At 33.4% G+C, this 12,157-nt stretch overlaps 1 protein-coding gene across 1 annotated transcript; it reads right to left on the reverse strand.

Annotated features, from left to right (window-relative positions):
* Positions 1 to 1,392: 1,392 nt before the first annotated feature.
* On the reverse strand, positions 1,393 to 10,889 carry LOC133336691 (uncharacterized). The gene is made up of 7 exons (XM_061544971.1): positions 10,745 to 10,889; positions 5,887 to 6,059; positions 5,377 to 5,493; positions 3,201 to 3,494; positions 2,099 to 2,199; positions 1,816 to 2,019; positions 1,393 to 1,761 (listed from the first exon to the last, which is right to left on the reverse strand). Exons 1-7 carry the CDS (start codon positions 10,864 to 10,866, stop codon positions 1,393 to 1,395), a joined length of 1,380 nt encoding a protein of 459 aa, XP_061400955.1. The 5' UTR covers positions 10,867 to 10,889.
* Between the last annotated feature and the right edge of the window lie 1,268 nt (positions 10,890 to 12,157).

Genomic DNA, 12,157 nt, shown 5'->3' on the forward strand with positions numbered 1-12,157 from the left:
CCAGCATCAAATTCTACTATAAGTCAACGAACACAAGGAATCGATATCTTAACTATATATACCAAAAATGTCGGTATCAATTGGGTACATAAAAATGAAACAAATTTCTTTAACGTAAATTTTGACCTTCTTCAAATTTGAGCCAATTTGACCCAATGTGCATCCTTTTAGGTGATTGGTGCCAATGGAAAAAATATTCTGCATCAAATTTCACTATAGGTCACCGAACACAAGAAGTCAGTATATAGGACACATACCTCGAAGATATCGCTTCGATTTTAGTATATTAACTAAAACAAAGTGTTATATTGTAAATTTGAAGGTCTTCTGGAAATGGGTCAATTTGTACCACTGTGCATCATTTTCGTGGCTTACTGTCAATGAAGAAAATATTCTTCATTAAATTATATTATAGGTCACCGAACACAAGGAATCGATATCTTAACTATATATCCCAAAAATGTCGGCATCAATTGGGCACAAAAAAATTAAGCAGAATTCTTTAATGTAAATATTGACCTTCTTCAAGTTTGAGCCAATTTGATCCACGGTGCATCCTTTTAGGTGATTGGTGCCAATGGAAAAAATATTCTCCATCAAATTTCACTATATGTCACCGAACACAAGAAGTCAGTACATAGGACACATATCTCGAAGATATCGCTTCGATTTTAGTATATTAACTAAAACAAAGTGTTATATTGTAAATTTGAAGGTCTTCGGGAAATGGGCCAATTTGGACCACTGTACATCATTTTAGTGGATTACTGTCAATGAAGAAAATATCCAGCATCAAATTCTACTATAGGTCACCGAACACAAGAAATCGATATCTTAACTATATATCCCAAAAATGTCGGCATCAATTGGGCACAAACAATTTAACAAAATTCTTTAATGTAAATTTTCTACATTTTTCAAGTTTGAGCCAATTTGACCCACTGTGCTTCATTTTAGTGGATTACTGTCAATAAAGAAAATGTTCTCCATTAAAAAAATATTTTTAAATATATATTTTTGTTATATATAATTATAATTTATTTACATTTATACATAATATTTTTAAATATATTTATTTATTATTATTTTTTTATTCTTAAAAACTAGTTTTTTATATAAATTATTTTTTTTTTAACATATACAACATTAATATGTATTATTAATATATATTTGTTTGTTTCTTTTAGCCATTTCTAGCCCTGGGCTGGATCACTAAAGTGGCACACAAAAAAAATCATACCAAAATTTTATCGAAACAAAAAATTTAAAAAAAATATTACAACAAATAAAATCTCTTCCATAAGGAACTTATTTTTTCACATTCACATCCAGCCATTTTGGCCATGGACCACCCTGGCCTCTTTAAATGAACCCCATTTCGAGTGATTCCGCTCATTTAATACCCGTTGGTGCTGGCCTATAACTACAACGACTGGCATTGTGAAACATCAGGCTGGTCGAAGTCAGCGTACCCCGCTCATGGCGACTACTACGTCCTGTAATAAGTTCTCGTACCGTTTTACGATACTTATCCGATAGCACACAATACAAAAAGAAGTTCGCTGCTGCATTCAGCGCGGAAAGGAAATTGAAAACATTACCCAATACCCTTTGTAGATTAAAATCCAAATCGGGATTTTGTAAACGCACTATGAGATAGGCAGCCCAGGGTAGTTGGCATATTATGAAACATACCACCACGGCAATTAGGGTAATGGTGACACGATTCTCCTGGGATACTGAGGTGCTGGAAGGACGGTCCTATAAAGAAGATTTTTTTAATTTACTTTCTTCAACTCTCTCCCCCCTACTCACCTTTGGTTTTCTCATACTACTGGCATTGGTCATCTTACCCCGCAACGTATTCGATCTCCTCACCATTACCACCAGAAAACAATTGAAGGTGGCCAACACGCTCAAAGGCAATAGCACATAGACTATCAAAGAAACATAGGACCATATTTTATCATATTCATCATTATCGCCCAAAATGCCCAGACCATTGCTGTAATAGGTCACCTGTAACCAGAAGAAAGAACCACTTAAATAGTAGAACTCTGCAGGTACCACCAAAATTTGGCCCACCTTTATTACTCACATTTTTACAGCTCACTTCCAAATCAATTGCCTCCAGTTCCGTTTGATTTTCTCGGGATAACACAGCCTCGGCGGAAGGAATGTTCACAAGGGAGGGAGAAGCTGGAAGAAAAAATTTAAAATAATAAATTTTAAAAAATCCACGCCTATAAATATACCCTAAAAAATATTTTTCAAAAAATCCACGCCTATAAATATACCCTAAAAAATATTTTTCAAAAAATCCACGCCTATAAATATACCCTAAAAAATATTTTTTAAAAAATCCACGCCTATAAATATACCCTAAAAAATATTTTTTAAAAAATCCACGCCTATAAATATACCCTAAAAAATATTTTTCAAAAAATCCACGCCTATAAATATACCCTAAAAAATATTTTTTAAAAAATCCACGCCTATAAATATACCCTAAAAAATATTTTTTAAAAAATCCACGCCTATAAATATACCCTAAAAAATATTTTTTAAAAAATCCACGCCTAAAAATATACCCTAAAAATATTTTTTAAAAAATCCACGCCTATAAATATACTCCAAAAATATTTTTTTAAAAAATCCACGCCTATAAATATGCCCTAAAAAATATTTTTTAAAAAATCCACGCCTATAAATATACCCTAAAAAATATTTTTTAAAAAATCCACGCCTATAAATATACCCTAAAAAATATTTTTTAAAAAATCCACGCCTATAAATATAAAAAAATATCCACGCCTATAAATATACTCCAAAAATATTTTTTTAAAAAATCCACGCCTATAAATATACCCTAAAAAATATTTTAAAAAATCCACGCCTATAAATATACCCTAAAAAATATTTTTTAAAAAATATTTTTTAAAAAATCCACGCCTATAAATATACCCTAAAAATATTTTTCAAAAAATCCACGCCTATAAATATACCCTAAAAATATGTTTAAAAAATCCACGCCTATAAATATACCCTAAAAAATATGTGTAAACAATCCACGCCTATAAATATACCTTAAAAAATATTTTTACAAAATCCACGCCTATAAATATACCCTAAAAACTATTTTTAAAGAAATCCACGCCTATAAATATACCCTAATAAATATTTTTAAAAAATGCACTTACCATCATTTTCCTGTTGCTGCTGCAAGCTACGTTTCAAGTGATTCGCCATCATATCCTCGGATGCTGCCAATACAACATCTACCCCACCGCCACTACCCTCGATGGTATTAAGAAAATTCACAGAATTTTCCAATGACTTGGCTAGGTGAGATGTTGCAGCTGGGTGGGCTGCCGATGATGTTTCATATTTTAAAGTGCATGGCTTACCCGCCGAATCCAATAAACGATATTGAACGCTGGCTTTATGCTCGAAAAAGGTGCTCATTGTGGAGAGGAGGCAGAAGATTGTGACACCTATAAAATGGGGGAAAACAAATAAATAAATTTAAAAAATTGCATACTTTTAGGCTAACAAAATTTTTCCGCCTAAAATTAGGCACTGAAAATTATTATTTTTATAATAATAAAGAATATTTTAGACCATTTTTCCTTATAACTAAAAATTACTAGTCCTCCACCCTTAACCTATCCCAACGACTACTGAATTATCCTGCTCCTTAAATTCATCCACCCATTTTCCATTTCCTTTAAGAATTTCCCGCTTTAAACCTCGCTACATGAACACACCCATTGTTTTCTTGTTTGTCCTCTCTATCTCGGGCTTTACTCCTGTCCTCGATTAAAAGTCAGTCAGGTAATTGAAAGTACTGAAAAGCCGCCGGCGCTGGTACGAGCAGTTATTTGCGATTACCATTTTTCAAGCGTTGTCTTTTCTGACAGCCATTCAGTCAGACAGACAGACAGTCAGTTAGCCAAGTCATTCACTCAAGCATTTGTTTGGATGGCTGGTTGAGTGACTGGTTGGTCGGTCGGTTGACTTGTTTGTTGGCATACCACGTATTTTAGTTCAGTGAGGGAGTGCCCACACATAATTATTGTCTTTGACATGGAAAACTGCAGGGGTGGGCAAACTAAGGCACTACTGAGACAAAATAATTTAAAACACGCCTTGGGCTAGGTTTTGAAAAGTGAAGTTTAAAAAATCCACGCCTTGGGCTAGACTTTAAAAAATGAAGTTTAAAAAATCAACGCCTTGGGCTAGGCTTTGAAAAGTGAAGTTTAAAAAATCCAAGCCTTGGGCTAGGCTTTGAAAAGTGAAATTTAAAAAATCCACGCCTTTCGCTAGGCTTTGAAAAGCGAAGTTTAAAAAATCCACGCCTTGGGCTAGGCTTTGAAAAGTGAAGTTTAAAAAATCCACGCCTTGGGCTAGGCTTTGAAAAGTGAAGTTTAAAAAATCCACGCCTTGGGCTAGGCTTTGAAAAGTGAAGTTTAAAAAATCCACGCCTTGGGCTAGGCTTTGAAAAGTGAAATTTAAAAAATCCACGCCTTTCGCGTGGGCTAGGCTTTGAAAAGTGAAGTTTAAAAAATCCAAGCCTTGGGCTAGGCTTTGAAAAGTGAAATTTAAAAAATCCACGCCTTTCGCTAGGCTTTGAAAAGCGAAGTTTAAAAAATCCACGCCTTGGGCTAGGCTTTGAAAAGTGAAGTTTAAAAAATCCACGCCTTGGGCTAGGCTTTGAAAAGTGAAGTTTAAAAAATCCACGCCTTGGGCTAGGCTTTGAAAAGTGAAGTTTAAAAAATCCACGCCTTGGGCTAGGCTTTGAAAAATATTTTTAAAAAACCCACGCCTATGGTTAGGCTTTAAAAAATGAATTTTAAAAAATCCACGCCTAAATGTAGGCCCTTAAAATTAATTTTATAAAAACCACGCCTAAATGTAGGCCCTTAAAATGAATTTTAAAAAATCCACGCCTAAATGTAGGCCCTTAAAATGAATTTTATAAAAACCACGCCTAAATGTAGGCCCTTAAAATGAATTTAAAAAAAACCACGCCTAAATGTAGGCCCTTGAAATGAATTTTAAAAAATCCACGCCTATGGTTAGGCTTTAAAAAATGAATTTTAAAAAATCCACGCCTAAATGTAGGCCCTTAAAATGAATTTTAAAAAATCCACGCCTAAATGTAGGCCCTTAAAATGAATTTTAAAAAATCCACGCCTAAATGCAGGCCAAAAAATTGATTTCAAAAAATCCCAAAAAAATATTTTTAAAAAAATTTAATTAATTTTCCCTTCCCTGCTCCTGTATCGAAACCGCTCAACTCTATCTTCCTTCCACTTTGCCCTAAAAAATATGAGTATTCCTCTTTGACTCCTCACCATTCCACAGCCAACTCACCTGCAATAACTTTCTTGGCCAACGATTCCGTACAGAATGTCTGACGCTTCAGGGGATAACGTATCGCAATAAATCGTTCGATGGTAAAGCATACAGCTATGTAAATTGATATATAGGCTATAAATGATGGAGGTGGATGCACACACACACACATACGCAGGCGAGAAGATACATAACAATCCAACAACATGGTGATAGTGGCCATCATTTTCGTTTGTTTCGTTGTGGGCCAACAGCCAGAAGCCACAATAACATCATCATCAACGTCGCCGGCAACGTCATCATAGTCCAATGAGGCCATGTTGCAAGACAACCGGAAAAAATACCAACATAAAACAACAAGACCAAGGAACATAAAGAAAAAGAAGAAGAACAAGGAGAAGAAGAAGAAAACAAGAAAAAATTGTTAGCATTTTTCAATTCGATTTTTTTCTGCAGGATTTTTTTGCTCCGCCATTTCGAGGCACAATTACAATTCTCGATGTTCGAAACTGTTCATCCATAACTTACCGCAGGCATCACACAGCCACGTAAAAGTTCCATACAATTCCCAATAGAGTTTGACATGCAGATGTATGTACTGGTAGTGTTGGAAGGATAGCAGCAGGCCCATGGTCAGAAAGAAAATATCGGTGATGGCCAGAGCGGTTAGATAAATGTTTGTGGTGCAACGCATGCGTTTTCTGGAAGGGAAGGAAAAAAGGAGAAAGTAAATATTAGATATTAAGAAATCAAAACTAGCAATGAAGCCTAAATGTAGGCCACGAAAAATTAATTTGAAAAAAACCCGCCTAAATGTAGACCTCAAAAATTACTTTTTAAAAATACGCGCCTAAATGTAGACCTCAAAAATTACTTTTTAAAAATCCACGCCTAAATGTAGACCTCAAAAATTACTTGGTTAAAAATCCACGCCTAAATGTAGACCTCAAAAATTACTTTTTAAAAATCCACGCCTAAATGTAGACCACAAAAATTACTTTTTAAAAATCCACGCCTAAATGTAGACCTCAAAAATTACTTTTTAAAAATCCACGCCTAAATGTAGACCTCAAAATTTTTAAAAATCCACGCCTAAATGTAGACCTCAAAAATTACTTTTTAAAAATCCACGCCTAAATGTAGACCTCAAAATTTTTAAAAATCCACGCCTAAATGTAGACCTCAAAAATTACTTTTTAAAAATCCACGCCTAAATGTAGACCTCAAAATTTTTAAAAATCCACGCCTAAATGTAGACCTCAAAATTTTTAAAAATCCACGCCTAAATGTAGACCTCAAAATTTTTAAAAATCCACGCCTAAATGTAGACCTCAAAATTTTTAAAAATCCACGCCTAAATGTAGACCTCAAAATTTTTAAAAATTACTTTTTAAAAATCCACGCCTAAATGTAGACCTCAAAAATCCACGCCTAAATGTAGACCTCAAAAATTACTTTTTAAAAATCCACGCCTAAATGTAGACCTCAAAAATCACTTTTTAAAAATCCACGCCTAAATGTAGACCTCAAAAATTATTTTTTTAAAATCCACGCCTAAGGATAGGCTATGAAAATTAATTTTTAAAAATCCACGCCTTAGGATAGGCTATGAAAATTAATTTTTAAAAATCCACGCCTTAGGATAGGCTATGAAAATTGATTTTTAAAAATCCACGCCTTAGGATAGGCTATAAAAATTACTTTTTAAAAATCCACGCCTTAGGATAGGCTATGAAAATTACTTTTTAAAAATCCACGCCTTATGATAGGCTATTAAAATTAATTTTTAAAAATCCACACCTTAGGATAGGCTATGAAAATTAATTTTTAAAAATCCACGCCTTATGATAGGCTATTAAAATTAATTTTTAAAAATCCACGCCTTAGGATAGGCTAAGAAAATTAATTTTTAAAAATCCACGCCTTAGGATAGGCTATGAAAATAATTTTTTAAAAATCCACGCCTTAGGATAGGCTATGAAAATTAATTTTTAAAAATCCACGCCTTAGGTTAGGCTATGAACATGAATTTTTAAAAATCCACGCCTTAGGATAGGCTATGAACATGAATTTTTAAAAATCCACGCCTTAGGATAGGCTATGAAAATTCATTTTTAAAAATCCACGCCTTAGGATAGGCTATGAAAATTAATTTTTAAAAATCCACGCCTTAGGATAGGCTATGAAAATTAATTTTTAAAATCCACACCTTAGGATAGGCTATGAAAATTGATTTTAACCACATAAAATATTTTTATTATTGTTAAAATTAAATTTCCCTTACTTCCCTTTATCATAAAACCAATCACTTATTGCAACCCCTCAGGATCCATGTCATTACCTTATCGCCGCCGTTCGCAATTCATTTGGCGTTATCGATTGCCATCTTTATTTTGCGAATTTATTTTTCCCCCTGTAATAGTTTTTCTATTAAAATTTATTTATTTGTCAATTACTTTTTATTTAAACGGTACTTATTCACGCGTACACTCACACACATACACCTTGACGTTGGCACGCACACCCATACACGCATAACCTTTGATTGCTTGAGTACCTCATGCTGAGCTAACCCTCTATTATTTATTTTTTCCCGGTTTTTTATTTTTGTTTTTCTCTTCTTCTTCTTCTTGAAGTTACAAACACGTTTCCATTTCAATTTTTCTTCTTTTATTTTATTGCCGTTATTTCGCTTCGTTCTAAATTGCCCTTCCATTAGAAATACCAACTAACATTTATTGAAAACGACCGGGAGGTTTTAAGATGCTCCCTTTCACCCACTCAGGTGAAATGGGAGAGGATGCATCAATAAAAGTAAAAAAATATTCGCGCCTGTAAATATGCTACAAAAAATATTTAACAAAAAAACTATGCCTATCGTAGGAGTCTCAGAAACTATTTTTAAAAAATCCAAGCTTATAGGCATGCTACAAAAAAATATTTTCTAAAATCCACGCCTATAAATATACCGAAAAAAAATATTTTTAAAGATCCACGCCTATAAATATACCGAAAAAAATATTTTTAAAGATCCACGCCTATAAATATGCCATTAAAATATTTTAAAAAAAATCCACGCCTATAAATATGCCCTAAAAAATATTTTAAAAAAATCCACGCCTGTAAATATGCTACAAAATATATTTTTAAAAAATCCTAAAAATATTTTCTAAAATCCACGCCTATAAATATGCCCTAATTTTTTCTAAATCACCAAAAAATCCATTTTCTTCGAATCCTTTTAGATATTTTCCCCAAAAAATTGTTCCCAACAATTCTCCACGCTTGCAATAACCTGAAACATAACAATTCATTTGTGATGCGCTACGAATTGTTTGCTTTAGAGCACTAAGGAGGATATGAATTCTGCTCATCAAAAGCACCAACAATAACCCGAACAAAAGTAAGGTTATGACATTATTGGCAAACTATTACAATGCAATGTTCAGTTGCATGTCAACAACAATATCCTTCGTTTTTATGGGAAACCCCCAACCCCGTCCCGTACTGTAATATCAAACATTTCGTTGAATATCCTCTTTTTTTTTTCTTTGTCTATTGTCCATGGAAATTGAGGTACATACAGATGATCGCTCGGCAGATAGAAAGAAGGAGAGACAGAGCAATAAAAGTAAACATTGGGGGGAAGAGAGGATGTTCCCAATAAAGGGTATATCAGAAGGGAAGGTTAGGAAGATGCACACCTTAATTTCGTGCAAATCGAAGGATATAAAGGGACCTGGGTGCACTATTTACATAAAATCGGAAGAAAATATATATATGGGAGCTATATCTAAATCTGTACCGATTTTCAGGAAACTTTCCACACACCATTCTAGACTCAATTCAGTACGCTCTGCCAAATTTCGTGCAAATCGAAACATATAAAGGGACCTTGGTGCACTATTCACCTAAAATCGGACGAAAATATATATGGAAGCTATATGTAAATCTGAACCGATTTTCACGAAACTCAGCACATATCATTCTAGACTTTATTGAGTACGATTTCCCAAATTTCGTGCAAATCGAAAGATATATAGGGATATTGGTGCACCATATACCTAAAATCGGAAGAAAATATATATGGGAGCTATATCTAAATCTGAACCGATTTTCCCGAAACTCACCACTCATCATTCTAGACTCAATTCATTACGTTATGCCAAATTTCGTGTAAATCGAAGGATATAAAGAGACCTTAAAGCACCATTTACATAAAATCGGAAGGAAATATATATAGAAGCTATATCTAAATCTGAACCGATTTTCCTGAAATTCACCACTCATCACTCTACACTCAACTCAGTACGCTATGCCATATTTCGTGCAAATCGAAGGATATAAAGGGACCTTGGTGACTTATTCACCTAAAATCGGACGAAAATATATAAGGGAGCTATATCTAAATCTGAACCGATTTTCAGGAAATTTAACACACATCATTCTACACCTAATTCATTACGCTGTGCCAAATTTCGTGCAAATCGGAAGTTATATAGGGTCTTTGGTGCCCCATTTACCTTAAATCGGACGAAAATATATATGGGAGCTATATCTAAATCTGAACCGATTTTCAGGAAATTTAACACACATCATTCTAGACTTAATTCAATACGCTATGCCAAATTTCGGGCAAATCCACCAACATATACATTAAATCGGACGAAAATTTATGTTGGAGCTATATCTAAATCTGAACCGATTTTCACGAAATTTAACACATATCATTCTGGACCTAATTTGGTATGCTATGCCAAATTTCGTGCAAATCGAAGCATATAAAGGGACCATGGTGCACTATTTACCTAAAATCGGAAGAAAATATATATGGAAGCTATATCTAAATCTGCACCGATTTTCACGAAATTTAACACACATCATTCTAGACCCTATTCATTATGCTGTGTCAAGTTTCGTGCAAATCGAAAGATATATAGGTACTTTGGAGAACCATTTTCCTTAAATCGGACGAAAATATATATGGAAGCTATATCTAAATCTAAACCGATTTTTCCCAATTTCAATAGGGTTGGTCCTTGGGCCAAATAAATGAACTATACCAAATTTCATAAAATTCGAATCAAAAATGCCTTAGGAGAGGCTTAGGAGAAGCTTTGACGAATATTTTTTTAAATCCACGCCTGTGGATACACCCTAAAAAAATATTGTTGAGAAAATCCACGCCTGTGGGTAGACCCTAAAAAATATTGTTAAGAAAATCCACGCCTCTAAATATGCCCTAAAAAATATTTTTAAAAATCTACGCCTAAAAAATCTTCCCATATTTAAAGGGCTCAGAATTTTTTTTTCCTTATCCCAAATTATTCTACCCTTTATTTCCAAGAGGCAACCAAAAAAAATCCGCTTTGTTACAAAAACTTACCTTGTCAAAACATAAACGCTGACAGAGTTTCCCAAAACGCCAATAACAAAAATGCACGGTACCAATATCTTTTGCACCACATGACGCACTTCGTTTACCGTCTCATCGCTGATGTGTACCATGGTGATGACGATGATGATGCTGACGATGACGATGATGTGAATGACGCTTGCCTGTAATGTGCTCTAGTGGCCTGTCCTGACTGTGTGGCTAAATGACTATGTCCAAATGGAGAGATAGCTTGGCTTGGCTAAAAACGGGGTATTGTTTAACTAACGTTGCACTTTTTATTTTGTGTTTTTCTTTCCTTGGCTCTGGCAAATACCCTGAAGCGGGAAAATGTGCACTAACGTTTCTTCTTAATGATACTTCGCTGGCAATTGTCTTGTCCCTCAATTCGAATGTTTTGAAATTGCCGTTTGTTGTTGTTATTGTTGTTTTTTTAGAAGTTTTGTATTTAGATTTTTGTTATTTGTTGTTGTGGTTGGTTGGTTATTCGAATGCTCTTGTTTCCTTTGCGGGTTATTATCATTGTTATTATTGGGGCCGTGACTGACAATTGCATGTGATGCTGCTGCTGCTACCGCTGATGATGTTTGCCATTTTTCCTAAAGGCAAAAATTTGCAATTTTTTTTCCCAACAATTTCAATAAAATTTTCGTATAGAAATTTTTTTATTCGATTATTTTCTCCTCCTCCAAAGTTTGGTAAAATTTTCGAATTGCTAATAGTTGTCTCTTTTGGGAATTTTTTTTTAAACAAACTTTTTGTTGTTGTTTTTTTTTTTACTTTTCTATGAGCCAATGGTTCATTAAACTCAAATTAGTTTTCCCATGCGAAAGGGGGGAGCGGGAGAATTTTTCCTGCACATTTAATGGTTCCAAATCCAATATAATTTTCATTGCCTTTTTGCCTTTCCAATGAGCTGTAAATAGAAATAATAAAAAATCATCAATAAATAAAAATTAAAATTAAACAAAATTAATTGTGTTTAAACAAGATTTTGTTTCTCTTTATTTGGCCAGAGGTTATTGGATTTTTTTGTTGTTGTTGTATCTACCTTGGCTTCCGTTTTTAGATTTATGGACAAAAATTTCCTTCTTGTTTATATGATTCCGAAAACAAAAATATATTTTTATTTGAAAAAAAAAATCGTTTTGAAAATCTTAAAAAATTAGCAGTAAAACATAAAACGTATGATTAATATAATTTTTTTTTTACGTATAATTAATATTAATTATTTATGTACGTATGATTAATATTAATTATAGAAAATCATAAAACGTATGATTAATATTAATTTTTTCGTATGATTAATATTAATTATTTATGTACGTATGATTAATATTTATTATAGAAAATCGTGTTACTCATACGCAAATAAATTTTTCTGATGACTTTTCAACTGAGGCC

The sequence above is a fragment of the Musca vetustissima genome, unplaced genomic scaffold, assembly GCF_032173495.1.
Source record: "Musca vetustissima isolate MV318-11 ecotype Yass unplaced genomic scaffold, APGP_CSIRO_Mvet_v1 utg8966, whole genome shotgun sequence".
In the NCBI taxonomy this organism is placed as follows: Eukaryota; Metazoa; Arthropoda; class Insecta; order Diptera; family Muscidae; genus Musca; species Musca vetustissima.